At 40.2% G+C, this 24,194-nt stretch overlaps 1 protein-coding gene across 1 annotated transcript in view; it reads left to right on the top strand.

Annotated features, from left to right (window-relative positions):
* Nucleotides 1–22,846, top strand: part of LOC141415504 (uncharacterized) — a 31,314-nt gene extending 8,468 nt beyond the window's left edge. Inside the window, exons 2-4 of the mRNA XM_074052212.1 lie at nucleotides 4,280–4,825; nucleotides 6,645–6,804; nucleotides 14,092–22,846. Coding sequence (XP_073908313.1) covers nucleotides 4,280–4,825; nucleotides 6,645–6,804; nucleotides 14,092–14,099 — 714 coding nt within the window. The 3' untranslated portion in view covers nucleotides 14,100–22,846. The remainder of the gene's footprint in view (nucleotides 1–4,279; nucleotides 4,826–6,644; nucleotides 6,805–14,091) is intronic.
* The last annotated feature ends 1,348 nt before the right edge of the window (nucleotides 22,847–24,194 follow it).

Genomic DNA, 24,194 nt, shown 5'->3' with positions numbered 1-24,194 from the left:
AGCTATAAGAGAGAAAAACCAAATAACTTATAAAGGTAAGCCCATTAAAATAACAGCAGATTTTTCAGTGGAAACATTAGAAGCAAGAAGGGCATGGAGTGAGGTATTTTGGGCACTGACTGAAAACAACTTCAGCCTTTGGTACTCTTCCCAGAAAAATTATCATTCATAATTGACAGAGCCATAAAAGTCTTCCATGATAAACAGAAACTAAAACAATATATGGCCACCAAGCCACCACTATAGAAGAGTCTACAAAATATTTTCTACAAAAAATTCAGCACATAGAAGATGAAAGCAAACGAAACCACAAGAGGATGGGAAGCATCAAACCATAGGAGAAGAAAAGACAAGTAATCAGAGAGTAGCATTGATTTGGCTGCACACGATCAAATCCTTAACCAAAAAAACAACAAGATGGTAGGGATCACCACATATAAATCAATATTAACACTAAATGTCAATGGACTCAAATCTCCCATTGAAAGACACCATTTGGTGAACTGGATTAAAAAGGAAGATCCAACAATCTGTTGTTTACAAGAGACTCATCTTATTGACAGAAATGAACACTGGCTTATAGTGAAAGGCTGGAAGAAGATTTACAAGCAAATGGTCCCCCAAAACAGGCAGGAGTAGCAATACTTATGTCACACAAAATAGATTTCAAACTTATTTGATCAAATGAGATAAAGAAAGGACACTTCATAGTAATAAAATGGGCAAAACAACAAAAGGAAACAACAATTATAAACCTATATGCACCCAATTTCATCACTAAAGGACTTAAAAGCACACAGATTCCAACACAGGAGTAGTGGGAGACTTTAATATCCTTCTATCACCTATAGGTAGGGCATCCAAACAAAAAAATCCATAAAAAAAATCCTAGAAATTAATGACACCGTACATCAAGTGGACTTAACTGATGTCCACAGAATATTTTATCCAGCAACAGCACAATATACATTCTTCCCAGCAGCCCATGGAATTTTCTCCAGAATTGATCATATCTTAGGGCACAAGGAAGTCTCAGAAAATATAAGAAAATAGAAATAAACCCTGACTCCTATCTGAACACAATGCACTAAAACTCATCAAAAACAACAGCAGAAAATATGCAAATAATTAGAGGCTTAATAACACATTCTCAAGCATTAGTGAGTCAAAGAAGAAATAAGAGAGGAAATCAAAAGGTCCCTGGAAGCTAATGAAAATGAAAATACCACCTACCAGAACCTATGGAACATAACAAAGGCAGACCTAAGAGGAAAGTTTATAGCCATGAGTGCATATATTAAAAGGACAGAAAGATCTCAAATAAATGACCTAATGCTACATCTCAAACTCCTAGAAAAACAATAACAAGCAAAATCCAAAGCAAGTAGAAAGAGAGAAAAAACTTTTAAAGGGCCCAAATTAATGAAATAGAGACAAAAAATACAAAGAATGAACAAAACAAAAAGGTAGTTCTTTGAAAAAATAAACAAGATTAACAACCCCCTGGCAAATTTAACTAAAACAAGGAGGGAAAAGACCCAAATTAGTAAAATTAGGAACAAAAAGGGGAGATAACAACAAACACCATGGAAATCCAGGGAATCATCAGAGACTACTTTGAGAACATACATTGCAATAAATTTGAAAATCTTGAAGAAATGGACAAATTTCTAGATACTTATGACCATCCAAAACTGAACCAAGAGGATATTAACCTCCTAAACAGATCTATAACTCAAAATGAAATTGAACCAGAAACTCCAGGACCTGATGGGATCTCAGCGAAATTCCACCAGACCTTCAAAGAAGAACTAACACCAATACTCCTTCAACTTTTCCACAAAATAGAAACCTAACTCATTTTATGAAGCCAGCATTACACTCATCCCAAAACTGGACAAGGACACATCTGAAAAAGGAGGACTACAGGCCAATCTCCTTAATGAACATTGACACAAAAGTCCTCAATAAAATAATGGTAACCAAGTCCAACAACATATCAGAAAGATCATTCACCATGACCAAGTCAGCTTCATCCCAGGGATGCAGTGATGGTTCAACATATGCAAATCAATCAATGTAATATAACACATTAACAGAAGCAAAGACAAATCCAGTTGATTATCTCAATAGATTCAGAAAAAATCCTTTGTGAATATTCAACACAACTTCATGATAAAAGCTCTAAGAAAACTAGGAATAAAAGGAATGTGCCTCAACGTTATAAAGGCTGTACATGACAAACCTATTGCCAACATCATACTTAATGAGGAAAAACTGAAACCATTCCCCCTAAGTCAGGAATGAGACAAGGATGCTCACTCCTATTCAGCGTAGACCTGGAATTCCTACCCAGTGCAAGAAGGAATGCAAGAAGAAGGAATATAAGGAATCCAAACAGGTAAAGAAATAGTAAAAGTATCCCTATTTGCAGACAGCATGATCCTTTACCTCAAAGACCCAAAAAACTCACCCCAAAACTCCTAGATACCATAAACAGCTTCAGCAATGTAGCAAGGTACAAAATCAACTTATAAAAATCAGTAGCCTTTTTATACACCAACAATTAACGAATTGAGAAAGAATATAGGAAAATAATTCCATTTATAATAGCCTCAAAAAAATCAAATACATAGGACAACACAAGATTAACTGTCTTTAGAGTATAAAGGGTTTAAAATAAATAATTCATTGTTATGATGCCATCCAATATGCATCTGTAATTACAGGATGGCTCTTGGTTATAGAGATAAGGGAAAAGTAGAATCTGAAACTTCAGGATTACTACAGTCTCTCCCATGGTTAGAAGATGGCCATAGTGAATTTCACCTCTTTCTCCCTACTCCTCTTACCCCTCTTAACTTTTCCTCTAAGGGCATTTTACTTTCATTTTAGTTTCTGCTTTGAACCTGAATCATATCTAGGTCATTTGTAGTTCATAGAACTTGAACTTGGACAATTTCTCTATTGGGAAACTTTGGTAGTTTGGCTGCAGCTACATCTTTCTGTGGGTTCTGGCACTATTGAATAAAAATCTAGGTTGACTAGGGTTTTTCTAGACTTTGAAAATAATATTGAAATCTTTTTTTATAAAGTGCAGAAAAAATTCTGAAGAGTTAAACATGGAGGGGTTAAAAAGAGTAGTAGATGGGGTGAATTTAATCAAGGTACTTTACATGTATGTATGGAAATATCACAATGAATCCCCTTTGTATAATTAATTTCTGCTGTTGAAAAAATAGAGTTAAATAAGGGCAGGCATTATCCAGGTAGCAGGTGGAAATAGTCAACATAGGTGTGCTTTTTTTTGGGGGGGGGTTTCGTTTGGTTCCTTTATAAATCAATTTTGCCTGGACCTCAATTTCCTTTTATATAATAAAACTTAGTGATGGTACTTTATGTGTTTTTGTTTTTTGTTTTTTGTTTTTTTACTAGATCTGGAATTTGATTTTATACCTGTTCCTTTAAAGAGTTGAACTCTGTTATGGAAATGTTAAGAGATTTAAGTACCTGAATTGCAGAAGGAAGTCAAAACTGGAGGTTTAGACCTTGAGAGGCAGTGTACGGTGTATAGTAATGTTTAAGAGAAAGAAGTTTTAAAAAGAATAAAAATTAAAAAAAATTTTTAAAAAGCGAGAAAGAAGTTTGGCACCACAGTGCTGTTGTGCAAATCCTAGCTCTCTAGCTAAGTAAAGTATTTAACCTCCTGAGCCTTAAGATTTTAATTATTGAAATTGTGAATGGAGAATAATGGGTTTGGGAGGATTAATGAGTCCCTGTTATAATTAGTGGATCACTGTTTGCATTACTAATTGTCTTATGTGCATTTCACATCTGTTCCAAGCAACGTGAAATCTTCCCCAGAGCTAATGCAGTTTCCCAATTTTCTCTTTCTGGTGAAGTTTGTTCACAAGAAGTGCACAAAGAAGTATCTTGGATAAACCTCTAATTCCAGAAAGCTGTCTGCCTTGGTGCACCTGCTGAATAATATTAAGAGCATTTCTTTTTAAAAATCGTGAGCGTCAAGCCACTTTCATTAATACAACAACAATAATAAATGATACTATTTGAGAGATTCAGTGTGTCAGAATTTTACACAATCAAGTTCCCTTTATTTTATTAAAAGCATTTCCTTCTATTCTGTGCACTCATTTTATGTCGCCCACCTGAGTCTCATTTTTGTTAGCGTCCTTTTCCTAAGTGGCCTTATCTGTCCCCTGCTATCCGGAAGGCCATTAACATCCACTTTTGGTAGGAAGCAAGGTGATTCTGAAATTAGCCAGTTACTATAACCCAGTGGTCCAGGCTCCGCCCCCACTGCAAGGAGAGGGAGGAGGGCGGGGCTCGGCAGGTTTCTGGGCGGGGCTCGAGTGACGCAACCCAAGCGCCAGCGCCCTCGCGTGACCTGCTCGGCGGTCGCGGCGCAGAGCCGCAGCGTGTGCGTGGACACCTCCTTTCCTCCGCTTCCTCGGCTACCGCGGGTTCTTGCCAGGAGCTGAACTGCGGCGGCAGGTGGAGGGAATGCGCGCATGCAGAGCTGCGGGGCCCGGGTTGGGCGGCGGCACTCGCGGTCTCCCGAGACCAGCAGAGAGGTCTGGGCCGCCTGGCACTGGGCCGAGTTCGGAGCTGGGTCCCGCCTCGCAGGCCGGGCCCAGGTGGGCGGTACCTTTTCCCGGTGGGTTTGGGGGTGCAGCCGCGTGGGCCCAGGCGGGCGTCGCACAGGCTTCTCTTCCTAGGCTGCCCTCTGCCTTGGCGAATCCAAATCCTCCCTGAGTCCTTTCCGACCCTTGCTGGCATCGCGCGGAGCCCCGGACCTGCATCGCGGGTGAGTCAGGGGGCCCGGAAGGGCTGCGGCGCCTGCGGTAGGGGACCCGGTGGTGGAGTGGGCCCGGTGGGGACGTGGAGGAAGCTAGGTGGACTGGCGCTGCGCGGCCGGGGCTGGCGGGAAGGACCAGGCGTTGGCTAGCTGGGCCAGGAGCCTCGTCAGCTGCCTGGGAGCACAGCCCCGGGGCCCCCGCGGGTGCTTCACGCAGGGTCGCTTCACCTCAGGAGGGAAGGAAGCCTTGAGCTTCCTGGTCTCCTAGCTTGCTTGATTTGCTTGGGTTCTCATGGCTCCCAGTGCGCGACACTCAGCGGAAACTGTGTTTTGGTCAAAAGAGGTAAAGAAAAGTGATTGCCTTCGGGAGAGCATTAATTGTCCTGACTCCCCCACTGGACTTACTGTTGACAGGAGTGTTAAAGGCAAGATTTCTTGCAAAGCGATGGTGGTTTTGTAAGGTCTAAGAGTAAAGTTTCAGCTGATGTAGTTTACCTAGACAAAACTAAGTACAGACAAATCAACCAGGATAGTTTTCTTGTGTTAAGTTGAGTGGTATGTGGATTGTATGCGTATGGTATCTCATTGAATCATCAAAAACCTTTTACGTAAAGTCTTTATAGTCCCACTTTACAGATGGGAGAATAAAAGACCACAGCTCTAAAAGTAAGGGTAACTTGTCCAAAGTCAGAGCTGTGACTCAGCCAGGCCATTAGACTCATTTACAGTCCCTTAATCTGTATACTGTACTGTTTCTCTAATATCTCAAGAGTTTGTAAGGCTAGTTTTATTTGGTAAAGTGTCCAGAGTGCCCGGACTAGAAAAGAAAGTAAGGCACCCTTCGTGCCAGCAAGGACCCAGCAGTTTGATAGAAAAAGTTTTTCTAGGCCACACTTTGAGTATGTTTTAAAGATAGACTTTTTCCTCCTGAGTCCTCTGACTCCCACCTCATCCTCTTTCCATAGGACAGTGATTTTTGAAACTTTTGTAAGATCTTACTTTGAAAATTGGGGTTCTATCTTGGATTTATTACTTCTTGTTTTTAAACTTTAAACAAGGAAATATAATATTGGAGTAAAAGTAGAATAGTTTCCTGTTGTGTGTTCATGTTCAGAGTATTTAATATGAAATGTTAACACTGTTATGAAGTCAGAATACCTGTATGATTGGTTAAAATGTCATTTTTTAATTTAACATGAAACATGAAGAAGGGTCTTCCGAAGTGAAAAGGAAGAAAAAATAGAACATTTCAGGACTTCCAAAAACACTTTGGTTGGTATTATTGGCTACGATTTTTTAAAAAACTAATTTCGAGTTTAAGCTCTTCTAGAAAAAAAGCCGACATCTGCTTCATTTGTCATACAGTCTATGTGGTGAGGGAATGGCAGTGGAGTAGTGGGTGGTGTAAAGTAACCTACACATCCTTGTACCTGAGTTTTGGGCTCTTGATATCTGATGGACAGGTCATGTTTAGGCTGTACACGGGCAGGAGAAAACCAGGGAATCCCTAGGCTTGATTAACAAGTGTCAGTATGCCTTTTTCTCTTCCTTGGCTTGCTCTTTAGTTTGCCAATGTTTATAAAGAGTTTTAAAAATAAATGAGAAAATCAGTTGACGTTTGTTCTTTGTACAATATTTTATATAGATGAATAATATACATATATATATGTTTTTGTGGAGGAGTTACTGGGGTTTGAAATCAGGTCCTCACACTTGGTAAGTAGGTACTCTATCACTTGAGTTGTACCCCCAGCCCTTTTTGTTATTTATTCAGTTATTTATTTTTACTTTTTTTTTTAATAGGTTCTCTCACATTTTGTCTAGGCAGCCGTGGACAGTGATCCTCCTATATACCCTTTCTGCTTCCTGTGTTTCTGTGATGACAGATGCCTGCCACCATGTCCAGCTTTTATTGGTTGAGATGAGGTCTAGCATTGTTTTGCCCCAGATGGTCTTGAACTGTGATCCTCCCAATGACTGCCTTTCAGGTAGGTAAGACTCCAAGTGGGACCCCCTGGACCAGCCTTTTTGTTTTTGAGATTATTTTCCCCTAAAGCTCAGGTTGGCCTGGAACTTGTGATCCTCTTACCTCAGTCTCCCAAGTGTTGGGATTATAGGTGTGCTCAATCACATCTGGCTTTAAGTGTATTTTTTATGATGAAGGTCTATGGAGATTAGTAAAAGACGTGGTTAAACATGATTAAGAAGTAGTTTAATTCCTTTAATAAATATTTACTGAGTGCCATATAGCAGGCATTATTTCAAGCTTCTGTTAATAGAGAAGTGTAGTACCCTGGAGAGTACTACAGTATTGAATCCTTTCTTAAGAAGACAGTACTGCCACGTGCTGGTGGTAATCCTAGCTACTCAGGAGGCAGAAATCAGGAGGATTGCCATTTGAAGACAGCCTGGGCAAATATCTTCAGGACCCTATCTCAGAAAAAAACCTGTCACGAAAAAGGATTGGTGGAGTGGCTCAAGTTGTAGGTCCTGAGTTCAAACCCCAATACCACACACACACAAAAACAACCGAACACTTTTGTGAACTCATGTATTTTCTTGATTTTATATGCAAGGATGTTTTTCGCTTTATGTCAAAGACTACTGTCAAGCACTACTCATTTGGTAATTTTATCTATAATAAATCTTTATTGTTTTCATTAATAAATCAGGGATTTCCAGTACTACTGCTTTAGGTACTATGGTAAACTAGTGTTATAGACTTCAGCAAACTTTTTCATCTAAAGATAGTGACAGAATTTTAAAATTTCATGGGCGGTTAGGAAAATTGATTCGTTAATTTGAGAAAATTATGGGATACAGAAAAAGAAAAGTGAAGTGGTCAGATAGGCAGCAGTTTGGATGATGATTTGGAGAGTGAACTTGGAAGCCTGGTGGTCAGTTACAGCTATTGTAGTAATTCAGTTGAGAAATGAGGACTGGTAGTAGAGTAGTGTAAATGGGACATAAGGGATGGAAATGGATTCAGGAGTTGTAAAGGAGGTATAATGGGTAAGATTTACTGGGCTTCAGAGAGATTGAAGTCTGCATAATTTCTAGACACTGTTGTGTTCATGCCTATCATTAGGATTTAATAAATATTTGTGCGATGAATAAAAATGAATTCTCTAATGCCCGCCTTGGGAAACTGAATGAATTCTGGTGACATTTACTGCAGCAGTGAGTATAGGAAGAGCATTAGGCTGCAGAGTATGATGAGTTCAGTTTGAGGTGTCATATTTGAGGCGTCTGTGACTTATAAGAAATATCCTTAGGTAGTTGTACATATGGATCTGAGTTGAGAAGAAGACCCAGCTTGAGATACAAGTTTTGGAGACCTATTTTTCTAAAATTCTTTAAAAAGTTTATTTTACTAAGCAGGTGAGCCAATATGAATTTCTGGCTGTAGATGTGAGGTTTGCTAAAGTGCATCAGTTTTCTTGTATGGTAAGACTTTTTAAGTGTTTAAAATTGTTTCATATGTAACATGAAAAATATATGTGTATTTACTGGGAATTGAGCCCAGGGCCTCACGCATGTGCTCTACCAATTAGCTATACCCTGAGTCCAAGAATCAGTTTTGTGGTATGGATTATGTTAAAATGTGCTTTACATTTATTCAGTTTTCTGATATATAGTGTTTGAATTGTCTATACGTGAATATTCCTTCTGCCTGGTATTTGATTTGCTTATAAGAATCATTCATTGATATTTGTGGAACTGTTTTATTCATATTAACTTAATACTTTCTCGATTATGGTTTATGCCAGCTGATTTTAGTTAGAAAATTTGTAACTCATTAAATGCATGTTTTTCTCATACACATTTTACAGAATGAGAGAAATGTTAGTCATTATTTACTGCCATGCGTATTGATGTTGTTTTTGCTTTCATTCTTGTGTTGAACTTAGCTACTACTTCTGTAGTGTGTGTGTGTTTGGTAAGGCCAAATGTTATGAGTTTTATTTTTGCTTTATATTTTTAATGCCTTTAGCATCTCTTCATGGAAAAGAAGGCCATTTTGCTACTTGGAGGCAGGCTCAAATAGATACAGTAATTTACTCAAGCTGTTTCACAGCCTGCCTTGTTTCCAAAGTACCAGATGATTTCCATTATTTCTTTTCTTTTTCTTTTTGGTGGTACTGGTGCTTGAACTCAGGTACTCACATTTGCTAGGCAGGTGCTCTACCACTTGAGCCACTTCTCAAGTCCTCCATTATTTCTCACTTCAATTTTTTTTTGACAGGCCTGTGGTTTGAACTCAGGACCTTATGCTTGCCAGGAAGGCACTTGAGCCATGGTACCAGCCCTACTGTTTCTGATTGAATGTTATTTTTGGTTTGACTTTAGAGGGATATCAATGAATGTGTGTTTGTTGTATATAGAATCCTAGGACTGAAGGGGATGTGTGGAATGACTTCCTGGGTAGCAGGAATTCTACCAAGTAATCTGTTTGACTTAAAAGGACAACTGTGTATTTGTTTGCTTAAATGCCTAGAATAGGGGATTATATAATTGTGATTTATACACACAAAGCTGCTGGCTCTGGCTAAAATGTTAAAGGAAGCTAAATATGCTTTTGTTGTTTGCCATCTCCTTTTTAAGATTTTCCCCATCTTCAGGAATCAGTGCATTTTTGTGCTATTTATAGTTTCTAAAGCTTGTTAATGAGAAAAGTAGTCTAGTGAATTAATTCACACTGATAACACATAGCAATGGTTAATGGTAGATAATATTGAAATAGTCATATGCTGCATAGTGACCTTTTGATCAACAATGGACCACATATATTACTGTGTTCCCATAAGATTAAAGGAGCTTAAAAGTTGGTATAGCTTAATGACATTGTAGTATCTATAATGTGCAACACATTACATGTTTGTGGTGATGCTATCTTATAAAAGTATAGCACATAGATTTGTGTATATCACATAACTGATAACAATAGCAGACAAATCTGTTTCTGCTTTTTGCATTTACTATAGTGTACTTTGTTTAGTTATAACGTGTCCTTTCTATTTGTATTAAGAATAGTTTACTGTAAAACAGTATGTCATGCTACACTAGTAGTGGCTCCATGCATTTTGTGTTTATCACGTCTCTTGGTTGCATCATATTTTCTTGTGTTGATTTAATCTGACATCATCAAAATCTACTGCTAATTTTGACCGTAATAGGTCACATGGACTAAATGGCTTGGAAATGAGATTAAAAGTGACTTAAGGACTACAAAGGTGGAAAATTAGTGATGATTATTGCACATTAGTCAGGGATGTCTCATTACATCATAGTCTATTCTCCTGAAGAATAAGAACAAGTTATGGGAGCCTGTTAAACATTCTGCTTCATTGAAGGCAATGAGACTGACAAAAACTTGAGAAAGGCCTACATCATGTATGGAGAAACTTCTAATGACCTGGGACAGAAGCATATCCTTCACCACAGCATGAGAATCACGGCCAAAGCATAGCATTTGCTTGTGAAATTGAAAGAAAAGCTTGGACCCAACTGTGATGTTGAATTTATTGTTACTTGTGAGTGGTTTGAATGATTCAAGAATCATTATTCATTACATGTGTGAAAATGAGTGGTTAGGCTGCTGAAGAATGTTTGGAAAGTAGGTAAGATAATTGTGGAGGAAAATTATTTGTCAGAGCAAATCTTCAATGTGGATGAAACATCCAGATTCTGGAAATGAATACTGGAAAGATCTTTGATCTGTAAGTGACCAAGTCAATGCCAGGTCTGAAAGCTTTTAAGGACAGGATACCAATCTTGCTTGGGGCAATGTTATAGACTATAAATTGAAACCCTTTGTGATCTGTCACAGTGAGACGCTCATGGCTTTCAAGCGCATGAGTAAATACACACTGCCAGTGACCTACAGGAGCAATAAGAGACCATGGATGATTCAGAATGATCTCCTGAATTGTTGTGGCAGTTAAATGGAGAAATACTCTTTGAAAACAGCATGCCTTTCAAGATGTTGTTTGTTGTTGATAATGTTCTCATGTACCCTTCTTTTATTGGTGATGTTCATCTCAATATCAAAATGATGCTTCTTCTTCCACACCTTCTCTCTGGGACAACCAGTAGATTGAGGAGTTATAGCAATTTTTAAGGACTACTAACCAAGGAGGACCTCTGTCCAGGCTATTGCAGCTGAGGAAACACTGATGCATTTCTCCAAGGATTGCATATATAACTCCATCAAGAACCTTGCTTGGGCTTGAGGCCATGTCCCCAAGAAGTGAATTAATGGCATCTGTTTCTTGAAGTAGACACTAAGGAGATTTGTCCATGACTTCAGCGGACTTATCAAAGGTGAGGAGGATGCAGAAATCCAGGTGGTGGTTGAGATGTCAAACAACTTTAAGGTGGATGTGGATGACATTGAGGAGCTGCTAGAGGTGGTTCCTGACTTGCTGGAACTGGAAGAGGAACATAGCTGAAGAAGCAAGAGCAAAGGAAATTGCACAGTAAGAAGAGAAGAGCTCCCAAGAATTTACAATGAAGGGTTTAGAAGTAGGGTTCTTCCTCCTGCTGCTGTTGCTGCTGCTGCTCCTCTTCTCCTCCTCCTCCCTTCTCGTTTTCCTCTGTCCTTCTTCCCACCTCCTGCTTGTCTTTCTCCTCCAGGGCTTTGCTTATCCTGGGCAACTGCTCTACTGCTGAGTTATACCCCCAGCTCAAGTGAATGGTTTGCAAACCTCAACAAAAACTTTAAAAAGTTTGAAAACATGCATGCTATCACTGAAAGATCGTTATTAATAAAGAATGTTCATGGCTGGGTGTTGTGCCTATAATCCCTGGTATTTGGGAGGAAAGCAGATATAGGAAGATTGTGGTTTGAGGCCAGCACAGTGTTACCGGGGCAAGTTAGCAGTATCTCAAAGAACAAATTGAGAATGGTGTAGTATGCCTGTAATCCCAGCTACATGGGAAGCAGAGGTAGAAGGAATGTAGTCCAAGGTCAGCCCTGGGCAAAAGCACAAGACCTTATCTCAAAAGTAACTAAAAGAAAAAAGGGTCAGGGTTGTGTCTCAAGTGGTAAAGCACTGGCCTAGCAAGTGTGAGACCCTGCAGTCAAACCCCAATAACCTCCCTTCCCCACAACAAAGGGAAGAGGTAAATCATGAATGCTCATGGTTCATCATCTCCTTACTAGCAAATTGATGAGAAAAAAGAAATAAATGAAGCAAATGACCATGGACATATTTCTGAGAAGACTGGCCCCTTCTCAGGATGAGCCTCAGGCAGGTCCTTAGAAGGAATTCCAGAAGAAGGCACTGTTGTCCTAGGAGACTGCTACATGCTTGATACTGCCCCTAAAGTCCTGCCAGTGGGACAAGATGTGGAGGTGGAGGATAATGATATTGAGGTCCTGACACGGGGCTAGGCTAATGTGTCTGCTTTCATCTTAGTTTTTAACCAAAAGGGTCCAAAAAATTAAAAATAGAAAATGGCTTATGGAATAAAAATATAAAGAAAGAAAATATTTTTTGTGTAGCTGAATGATGTGTTCATTTTATGTAAAAAAATTTAAAAACTGTAAAAACAGTTAAAGTAGTTAAAGATAATTCATTGAATAAAGAAAGGTATTTTTTTGTCAGTTTAGTGTAGTCTAAGCATATAATGCTTGGAATTTCTTGAGTGTCTCCTGTACATTTTGGTTGACCATATCCAGTATCATCTCTATAAAATTCTCATTGACTACCTGTAGTATTTCTTCTTTTAGATTATTCTTGTAGGCTTCTCCCCAATGAATTTCTGATGTGCCTTTTGCAGTATGATTTTTGGTTATTTTTGGTGGGACTAGGGTTTGAACTCAGAGCCTCATGTTTATTAAACAGGTGTTCTACCACTTGAGCCACTATGCCAGCCCTGATTGTATTGGGTTTTTTTCAAGGTACGGTCTTGAGAACTGTTTGCCTGGGCTGGCTTCAAACTGTGATCCTCCTGATCTCTACCTCATGAGTAGCTAGGCATAAGCCACCGGTGCCCAGCTCACTTTTTATATCTTAGTACTTACTGCCTGGTTTAACCGGCTTTGTCTTGTGGTATTTTCTCTACTCAAAAATATCTTGCATTATCCCATGAGCTCGGAGGGCTACTTTGATCGTAACAGAGGCCTTTTAAGTGTTTTTCTCTAGGTGACTCTGAAGAATCATGCATTTTAGGTTCTCTGTGCATATGCCCACCACTAGCACTTAACTGCACGTTATCTGTTGCTAACGTCACTTAAATGACTAGAGGCCCTGAAATCTTTTTTGAAATGGGGAATCTTTGGCTATTTCATGCTGGTATGTGGCATAGGCCTAGGTCAGGAGTCTCTGTTGAGGGGGACAGCTGGGATCCTTTAGGGATGGTGAGCAGAAGTAGTTGTGTAGAAGGAAGAGCCATGCTCAGAGTTTGGTAGAGTTAGCCCTTGAGCCGTATCACTTGTGGTCTCTGCCCTCTGTGTTTTACCTATGTTCATGTGCTTATTTGTGGCCTGTGTCACATCCTGAAAGTTATCCCCATGTTGAATTTGGTGTTCATTCCCACATCTACTTGTATACTGTCATTATCTACATAAGTATCTCAGAATTTACATTCTGCATGTTTTTAAAATCACTGCTCCTCTGTACCTTACCTTGTGTGTTGAACATGTCTTAAAGATTCTCCATGTGATGTGGGTAACCTTGAGTTTGTTTACCACCTTCCATACAGTGTTTTTATAAAACAGCAAATGGTCTACAATTTCTGCATTCTTTCTTAATGTTATTTTTATGTTTTGGTGGTTCTGGGGTTTGAACTCAGGGCCTCACCCTTGCAAGCAGGCAGTCTAACACTTGAGGCACGCAGACAGATCTGTTTTGTGTTGGGTGTTTTTGAGATAGGGTCATGCTAACTGAACTAATCCTCCCTATCTCTGCTTCCTGAGTAGCTAGGATTACAAGGCAGATCTTTTGCTACACGTTATAGAGTTGTCCGTTTTTTTATGATAAAGTTGCTGTGACCATTTTATAATACGGATCTTTGTGCTTTTACTCTGGGTTTCCTTGGGCAGCAATATTTTTACCTGCAGCTGGGGATCGATCCCTGGGCCTTGGGCGTGCTGGGCAGTCCTCTCCCCCTGGGTCACGGCCCTAGCAGCCTCAACACATTACTTTTAAATGACATGTGTTATTTGTGTCTTCTATCCGAAACAAAATGTCAGATTTTAATAATGAAATTACATTGTTACTAAGTATCGCAGGATGTTTTAATGACTAAATTTTTCATTTTTTTAACAGGACGCTGACAAAAATTTCATCAGGATCTTGGAGGAACAGGGCCGACTTCTTCTTGCCAGTACCTTCACTCACAGCTGCCCTTCCTGCTGGAGGAGAGAGGAGATGAGACTTTTGTAGCTGGAGCTTCAAGTTTGTGGATATACTTGTGTGTGCCATGCCTTCATATTTGTGGTGTCCATCGCTTGGCTGTCCTGTACAGTTAGTGTCAGAAATTGCTCTCTTATCACATTTTGAGTTTTATGAATGCGTAAAGCTGTCTCTTTCCTCAGGAGTTGTGTGACAAAAAGACATACAGAAATCTGTTTTGTTCCGTGGCCAAGTTTTTTTAGGATGAGCATCATCTCTGAAATTTTACAGTGGAATTTATTGAGAAGTTAGTATATCGAGTGTAAATACCCAGATGGAAATATAACATTCAGCACCCTGAAGTTCAGTCCCCCCATTTCCTCCTCTGTGCTGATGTTCACATTATTCCTGAGGAAACTGTCATCCACCAAGCTGTGTTTTTCTTTGTAGCCTTGTTCTTTATTGGCTTTTACCACTTTCTCGATACCATGAAGAGATATGGACAATTTTGTAGACTTAGATGTTTGTAGGCTGAGTAGTAATGGTGGTAATGTTATTAAGAGGATAAAAGCCAGTCTTTTTTTTTTATTATTCATATGTGCATACAAGGCTTGGGTCATTTCTCCCCCCTGCCCCCACCCCCTCCCTTACCACTCACTCTACCCCCTCCCTCTCCCCCCACCCCCACAATACTCAGCAGAAACTATTTTGCCCTTATTGCTAATTTTGTTGTAGAGAGAGTATAAGCAATAATAGGAAGGAACAAGGGTTTTTGCTGGTTGAGATAAGGATAGCTATACAGGGCATTGACTCACATTGATTTCCTGTGCGTGGGTGTTACCTTCTAGGTTAATTCTTTTTTGATCTACCCTTTTCTCTAGTACCTGTTCCCCTTTTCCTATTGGCCTCAGTTGCTTTAAGGTATCTGCTTTAGTTTCTCTGCGTTAAGGGCAGCAAATGTTAGCTAATTTTTTTAGGTGTCTTACCTATCCTCACCCCTCCCTTGTGTGCTCTCGCTTTTATCATGTGCTCATAGTGTAATCCCATTGTTGTGTTTGCCCTTGGTCTAATGTCCACATATGAGGGAGAACATACGATTTTTGGTCTTTTGGGCCAGGGTAACCTCACTCAGAATGATGTTCTCCAGTTCCATCCATTTACCAGCGAATGATAACATTTCGTTCTTCTTCATGGCTGCATAAAATTCCATTGTGTATAGATACCACATTTTCTTAATCCATTGGTCAGTGGTGGGGCATCTTGGCTGTTTCCATAACTTGGCTATTGTGAATAGTGCCGCAGTAAACATGGGTGTGCAGGTGCCTCTGGAGTCACCTGCGTCACAGTCTTTTGGGTATATCCCTAAGAGTGGTATTGCTGGATCAAATGGTAGATCGATGTCTAGCTTTTTAAGTAGCCTCCAAATTTTTTTCCAGAGTGGTTGTACTAGTCTACATCCCCACCAACGGTGTAAGAGGGTTCCTTTTTCCCCGCATCCTCGCCAACACCTGTTGTTGGTGGTGTTGCTGATGATGGCTATTCTAACAGGGGTGAGGTGTGAAATCTTAGTGTGGTTTTAATTTGCATTTCCTTTATTGCTAGAGACGGTGAGCATTTTTTCATGTGTTTTCGGCCATTTGAATTTCTTCTTTTGAGAAAGTTCTGTTTAGTTCACTTGCCCATTTCTTTATTGGTTCATTAATTTTGGGAGAATTTAGTTTTTTAAGTTCTCTATATATTCTGGTTATCAGTCCTTTGTCTGATGTGTAGCTGGCAAATATTTTCTCCCACTCTGTGGGTGTTCTTTTCAGTTTAGAGACCATTTCTTTTGTTGAGCAGAAGCTTTTTTTTTTTGTTTTTTTTTTTTTATGAAGTCGCATTTATCTTTGCTGTCTCTTAATTGCTGTGCTGCTGGGGTTCCATTGAGAAAGTTCTCACCTATACCTACTAATTTCAGAGTATTTCCTACTCTTTCCTGTATCAGCTTTAGAGTTTGTGGTCTGATATTAAGATCCTTGATCCATTTTGAATTAATATTGGTATAGGGTGATATACATGGATCTAGTTTCAGTTTTTTGCAGACTGCTAACCAGTTTCCCAGCAGTTTTTGTTGAAGAGGCTGTCTTTTCTCCATCGTATATTTTTAGCGCCTTTGTCAAAGATAAGTTGGTTATAGTTGTGTGGCTTCATATCTGGGTCCTCTATTCTGTTCCACTGGTCTTCATGTCTGTTTTTGTGCCAACACCATGCAGTTTTTATTGTTATTGCTTTGTAATATAGTTTGAAGTCAGGTATTGTGATACCTCCAGCATTGTTCTTTTGACTGAGTATTGCCTTGGCTATTCGTGGCCTCTTGTGTTTCCATATAGATTTAATGGTAGATTTTTTCAATCTCTTTTATGAATGTCATTGGAGTTTTGATGGGAATTGCATTAAACGTGTAGATTACTTTGGGGAGTATAGACATTTTTACTATGTTGATTCTACCAATCCATGAGCATGGGAGATCTCTCCACTTTCTGTATTTTTCTTCAATCTCTTTCTTCAGAAGTTTATAGTTTTCCTTGTAGAGGTTGTTCACATGTTTTGTTAGGTTTACACCTAGCTATTTGATTTTTTGAGGCTATTGTAAATGGAATTGTTTTCATATATTCTTGCTCAGTTTTTTCATTATTAGTGTATAGAAATGCTAATGATTTTTCTATGTTGATTTTATATCCTGCTACCTTGCTCTATGTATTGATGGTGTCTTGAAGCTTCTGAGTAGAGTTTTTTGGGTCTTTAAGGTATAGGATCATGTCATCTGCAAATAGGGATATTTTGACAGTTTCTTTACCTATTTGTATTCCTTTTATTCCTTCTTCTTGCCTAATTGCTCTGGCTAGGAATTCCAGTACTATGTTGAATAGGAGTGGAGATAGTGGGCATCCTTGTCTGGTTCCTGATTTTAGAGGGAATGGTTTCAGTTGTTCTCCGTTAAGTAATGCTGGCTGTAGATTTGTCATATATAGCTTTTATAATGTTGAAGTACTTTCCTACTAGTCCTAGTTTTCTTAGAGCTTTTATCATGAAATGGTGTTGGATCTTATCAAAGGCTTTTTCTGCATCTATTGAGATGATCAAGTGGTTTTTGTCTTTGCTTCTGTTGATGTGCTGTATTACATTTATTGATTTTCGTATGTTGAACTACCCTTGCATTCCTGGGATGACACCTACTTGGTCCTGGTGAATGATCTTTTTGATGTGTTGTTGAATTCGGTTTGCCATTATTTTGTTGAGGATTTTTGCATCATGTTCATTAAGGAGATTGGCCTGTAGTTCTCCTTTTTGGAGGTCTTTGCCTGGTTTTGGGATAAGTGTAATACTGGCTTCATAAAATGTGTTTGACGGTTTTCCTTCCCTTTCTATTTCGTTGAACAGTTTAAGGAGGGTTGGTGTCAGTTCTTCTTTAAAGGTCTGATAGAATTCAGCAGAGAATCCATCAGGTCCTGGACTTTTCTTTCTGGGGAGACGCTTCATTGCTGCTTCAATTTCATTTTGTGTTATATATCTATTCAGGTGATTAATATCCTCTTGGTTCAGTTTTGGATGATCGTAAGTATCTAGAAATCTGTCCATTTCTTTAAGATTTTCGAATTTACTTGAATATAGGTTCTCGAAGTAGTCTCTGATGATTTCCTGGACTTTGATGGTGTTTGTTGTCATCTCCCCTTTTGCATTCCTGATTCTACTAATTTGGGTTTTTTCTCCTCATTTTAGTCAGGTTTGCCAGGGGTCTGTCGATGTTGTTTATTTTTCAAAGAACCAACTTTTTGTTTCATTAATTCTTTGCATGGTTTTTTTGGTTTCTATTTCATTGATTTCAGCTCTTATTTTTATTATTTCTCTCCTTCTATTTGTTTTGGGATTTGCTTGTTCTTGTTTTTCTAGGAGTTTGAGATGTATCATTAGGTCTTTGATTTGGGCTATAAACTTTCCTCTCAGGACTGCCTTTTCTGTGTCCCATAGGTTCCAGTAGGTTGTGTTTTCATTTTCGTTGACTTCCAGGAACTTTTAAATTTCCTCTCTTTATTTCCTCAATGACCCATTGTTCATTAAGCAGGGAGTTATTCTGTTTCCAGCTGTTTGCATGTTTTTTGTCTTTACTTTTGTTGTTGAGTTCTAGTTTTATTGCATTGTGATGAGATAGAATGCATGGTATAATTTCTATTTTCTTATATTTGCTGAGGCTGCTTTGTGCCCTAGGATATGATCTATTTTGGAGAAGGTTCTTTGGGCTGCTGAGAAGAATCTATGTTGTGTAGAGGTTGGATGAAATGTTCTGTAGACATCAACTAGGTCCATGTGATCTATGGTATATTTTACATCTAGGATTTCTTTATTGATTTTTTTGTTTGGATGACCTATCTGTTGATGATAATGTGGTGTTAAAGTCTCCCACAACCACTGTGTTGGAGTTAACGTATGCTTTTAGGTCCTTCAGGGTATGTTTGATGACATTGGGTGCATTGACAGTGGGTGCATATAGGTTGATAATTGTTATTTCGTTTTGGTCTATTTCCCCTTTTATTAGTATGGAATGTCCTTCTTTTTCTCGTTTGATCAATGTAGGTTTGAAGGCTACTTTGTCAGAGATAAGTATTGCCACTCCTGCCTGTTTTGGGGGGCCAGCCTTTCATCCTGAGGCTATGCTTATTTCTGTCGGTGAGATGGGTCTCCTGTAAGCAGCAAATTGTTGGATCTTCCTTCCTTTTTAATCCAGTTCTTCAAATGGTGCCTTTTGATGGGTGAATTAAGTCTGTTAACATTAAGTGTTAGTACTGATAGGTATGTGGTGATTCCTGTCATTTAGTTATTTGAAGGTTTGATTGTGTGTACCTAAGTTGAGGTTACTCTCTACTTTCTTGCTTTTTCTTTTCCTGTAGTTTGGTGCTGCCTGTCTTTTCATGGTTATGTTGGGTTTCACCTTCTGTGTGCAGAAGCCCTTGAAGAATCTTTTGTAGTGGTGGCTTTGTGGTCACATATTGTTTTAGTTTCTGCTTATCATGGAAGACTTTTATAGCTCCATCTATTTTGAATGATAGTTTTGCTGGGTAGAGTATCCTGAGGTTGCAGTTATTTTCATTCAGTGCCCGGAATATCTCACCCCAAGCTCTTCTTGCTTTTAATGTTTCTGTTGAGAAGTGTGCTGTGATTTTGATGGGTTTACCTTTGCATGTTATTTGTTTTTTCTCTCTTACAGCCTTCAGTATTCTTTCTCGGTTCTTTGTATCTGTTGTTTTAATGATAATATGCCGTGGGGTAGATCTATTTTGGTCTGGTCTGTTTGGTGTTCTGGTGGCCTCTTGCATCTGCATGGGAATAGATTTCTCTAGATTTGGGAAGTTTTCTGTTACTATTTTGTTGAATATATTGCGCATTCCCTTTGCGTGCACCTCTTCTCCTTTTTCGATGCCCATGATTCTCAAGTTTGGTCTTTTGATGGAGTCAGTGAGTTCTTGCATTTTCTTTTCACAGGTCTTGGGTTGTTTAATTAATAGTTCTTCGGTTTTTTTCCTTTAATTACCATTTCATCTCGAGTTCTGACATTCTGTCTTCTGTTTGTTGTATTCTGCTCGATTGGCCTTCCATTTTGTTTTGCAGTTCTGTTTCATTCTTTTTTCTGAGGTTTTCCATATCCTGGGTCGTTTCCTCTTTAATGTTCTCTATTTTTGTCCTGAGTTCGTTTATCTCTTTATTAATCGTGTTCTTTGTTTCACTTTGGTGTTTATACAGTGCTTTTATGGTTTCTTTTATTTCTTCTTGTGCTTTTTCAAATTTTCTATTTTTGTTGTCTTGGAATTTCTTGAGTGTCTCCTGTACATTTTGGTTGACCATATCCAGTATCATCTCTATAAAATTCTCATTGACTACCTGTAGTATTTCTTTGTCGGAGACAAGGCTCCCTTTGTGAGCCATTCTGTCTTGACCTTGCCCTGGAACATTTTGCGGTTGTTTGTCCCAACTTCTCCATCTCCAGCACAAGATGGCGCCGTCCCTGCTTCTCTTCCGGGAGTTTACCTTGCCGCCGGCGCGAACGGGCACCCTATAGCAGAACCAGCCAACCAGCCTGCACCTCCTCATACCCCTCACTCCCTCAGCACATAAATACCCCTGTATGAACAATAAAATTTTGCAGCTTGATCAGAACTCCTGTCTTGCTGTCTCCTTTGTGTCTCTTGTCCCTTCATTCTTCCCCTTCTAGGTTCGCTACCCACGCTGATGTGTCCTGCAGGACGGGACATCTGGCGCCCAATGTGGCTGTAGCTATTCCTTTGATTGCGGGGAGAACACCGTCCTCTGGGAAGGCTTGGGCCCAAGCAGAGTTCGCGATCGCCTCGGCAAACGCAACCGAGAGACAGATCCAGGAGGAGAGTGAGGACGGCGAACGGTGAGTGACCCACCCTGGGACAAGCAGTGTCGTCACATGATTTGTTTCTTTCAGGCCTCAAGGAGGCCCTCAAGACACGAGGGGCGCGTGTTAAGAAAAAAGACTTGAGGTCATTATTTTGTTACATAGGAGATTTATGTCCTTGGTTTCCTCTCGAAGGAACCATTGATGGTAAAAGATGGCTCCGGGTCGGAGACTGTTTAAAAGACTATTATGAATCTCTTGGCCCCGAAAAGGTCCCTGTGACTGCCTTTTCTTATTGGAACTTGATTAATGACATTCTCAAAAGTGCACCCTTTGATAATGGTACTTTAAAACTTGTTAAAATTGGGCAAAATGCTATGCAGACGGCTTCCCGCCCTCCTACAGGGGTCTCTGACGGTGGAGGACCCACGGATGCTGTCAAACATCTTCAAATAATCGAGCTTTTAAAACCCCAAATCCCTGAACTCACATATCACCCCTTAATGTTGCCTAAATCTCAGATTCCAGATTTAGATCCCAATACATTAGATATTTTGGGAAGTACCTTCTCCTTGCTTAACACTTCCAACCCCACCCTTGCTAAGGATTGCTGGCTTTGCATGACCACAGGAGCAATAATGCCCATGGCAATACCTGTTAACTCCACCGTAAATAATCAGGATACCTGCCAATCTGGACTTCCCTTTAAAGTACAGCCTATGGATGCACCTACAGTATGCCTTCAAGGCAGGATGCAAAATAATTCTTATGATATTGACGTTGGGGTTAGTTCTTTTAGAAATTGCTCATCAGTTCTAAATTATTCCTCACCCACCCCAGCTCTTTGTCCCCCCAACGGTACAGTTTTTTTGTGTGGAGGAAACTCAGCCTTCCCCAGGCTTCCAGCAAATTGGACTGGTGGCTGTGTTGTTGCCTTATTACTCCCAGATATTACTGTTGTCTCAGGAGATGAACCTCTGCCCATTCCTAGCTTAGACACCTTAATTAAAAGACATAAACGGGCAATACAAGCCTTACCGCTCCTTGCCAGCCTTGGAATAACAGCAGCTATAGGCACAGGTACAGCTGGCTTAGGCATGGCTATACACTCTTACCGTCGCCTATCTCAACAACTTATAAATGATGTACAAACTCTATCTGGAACCATTAAGGATTTACAGGACCAAATAGACTCCCTGGCAGAAGTGGTCCTTCAGAACAGGCGAGGCTTAGATCTGCTAACAGCCAACCAGGGAGGTATCTGCTTGGCCTTAGGGGAAAGATGCTGCTTTTATGCCAATAAATCAGGCATAGTACGCACCAAAATTAAACAGCTTCAAGAAGATTTAGAAAAGAGACGAAGGGAGCTATTTGAAAACCCCCTCTGGACTGGGCTTAATGGAATTCTACCCTACCTTCTTCCACTATTAGGCCCCTTGCTAGGTCTACTTTTAATTGTGATCATAGGGCCCTGCATTATAAACAGGCTGATACAATTCATTAAAGAACAAATTAACACTTTAGCCTCTAAGCCTATACAGGTCCATTATCATCGCCTGGATATGGAAGACCGTGCTCCTGAGACCTTCCTTTCAATAGAAACTCGCTAAATGCTCCATCTGGGTTTCCAAATTTTCTCTCTGCCACCCCCTCTTCTTATATAACATTCTTGACCACTCATCGCCCATTGGGCCCTCCTCCACTGGGCCCCTCTGCTTGGGGGAGGCAGCACCCAGGGAGAGTGATCATAAAGGCTTTTCTAAATGAGGGTGCAGGTAAGACTGCAGGAGGGTGGATCCTAGGATCCCCAGACCCAAGACCTCTGTATGACATGCCCTGGTGCATGGCGGTTGGCATGCTCCTAAAAAATCCGCCTCCTCAAAAAACATGCCGAGGAGATTCTCTTGAGAACTTAGCAAGGACGCTTGCTTACAAAGCAAAAATGATCTCCACCCTGAGGAACTGGGCCTCTGTCATCCCCTCTCAATAAGCCGACATATTCTGGTCATGTTTGTATAAGAATAAGGGGGAAATGTCGGAGACAAGGCTCCCTTTGTGAGCCATTCTGTCTTGACCTTGCCCTGGAACATTTTGCGGTTGTTTGTCCCAACTTCTCCATCTCCAGCACAAGATGGCGCCGTCCCTGCTTCTCTTCCGGGAGTTTACCTTGCCGCCGGCACGAACGGGCACCCTATAGCAGAACCAGCCAACCAGCCTGCACCTCCTCATACCCCTCACTCCCTCAGCACATAAATACCCCTGTATGAACAATAAAATTTTGCAGCTTGATCAGAACTCCTGTCTTGCTGTCTCCTTCGTGTCTCTTGTCCCTTCATTCTTCCCCTTCTAGGTTCGCTACCCACGCTGATGTGTCCTGCAGGACGGGACATTTCTTCTTTTAGATTATTCTTGTAGGCTTCTCCCCAATGAATTTCTGATGTGCCTTTTGCAGTATGATTTTTGGTTATTTTTGGTGGGACTAGGGTTTGAACTCAGAGACTCATGTTTATTAAACAGGTGTTCTACCACTTGAGCCACTATGCCAGCCCTGATTGTATTGGGTTTTTTTCAAGGTACGGTCTTGAGAACTGTTTGCCTGGGCTGGCTTCAAACTGCGATCCTCCTGATCTCTACCTCATGAGTAGCTAGGCATAAGCCACCGGTGCCCAGCTCACTTTTTATATCTTAGTACTTACTGCCTGGTTTAACTGGCTTTGTCTTGTGGTATTTTCTCTACTCAAAAATATCTTGCATTATCCCATGAGCTCGGAGGGCTACTTTGATCGTAACAGAGGCCTTTTAAGTGTTTTTCTCTAGGTGACTCTGAAGAATCATGCATTTTAGGTTCTCTGTGCATATGCCCACCACTAGCACTTAACTGCACGTTATCTGCTGCTAACGTCCCTTAAAGGACTAGAGGCCCTGAAATCTTTTTGAAATGGGGAATCTTTGGCTATTTCATGCTGGTATGTGGCATAGGCCTAGGTCAGGAGTCTCTGTTGAGGGGGACAGCTGGGATCCTTTAGGGATGGTGAGCAGAAGTAGTTGTGTAGAAGGAAGAGCCATGCTCAGAGTTTGGTAGAGTTAGCCCTTGAGCCGTATCACTTGTGGTCTCTGCCCTCTGTGTTTTACCTATGTTCATGTGCTTATTTGTGGCCTGTGTCACATCCTGAAAGTTATCCCCATGTTGAATTTGGTGTTCATTCCCACATCTACTTGTATACTGTCATTATCTACATAAGTATCTCAGAATTTACATTCTGCATGTTTTTAAAATCACTGCTCCTCTGTACCTTACCTTGTGTGTTGAACATGTCTTAAAGATTCTCCATGTGATGTGGGTAACCTTGAGTTTGTTTACCACCTTCCATACAGTGTTTTTATAAAACAGCAAATGGTCTACAATTTCTGCATTCTTTCTTAATGTTATTTTTATGTTTTGGTGGTTCTGGGGTTTGAACTCAGGGCCTCACCCTTGCAAGCAGGCAGTCTAACACTTGAGGCACTCAGACAGGTCTGTTTTGTGTTGGGTGTTTTTGAGATAGGGTCATGCTAACTGAACTAATCCTCCCTATCTCTGCTTCCTGAGTAGCTAGGATTACAAGGCAGATCTTTTGCTACACGTTATAGAGTTGTCCGTTTT

Source organism: Castor canadensis, chromosome 13 (assembly GCF_047511655.1).
Source record: "Castor canadensis chromosome 13, mCasCan1.hap1v2, whole genome shotgun sequence".
NCBI classification, from domain to species: Eukaryota; Metazoa; Chordata; class Mammalia; order Rodentia; family Castoridae; genus Castor; species Castor canadensis.
This window is presented reverse-complemented; position numbering and strand designations above follow the sequence as displayed.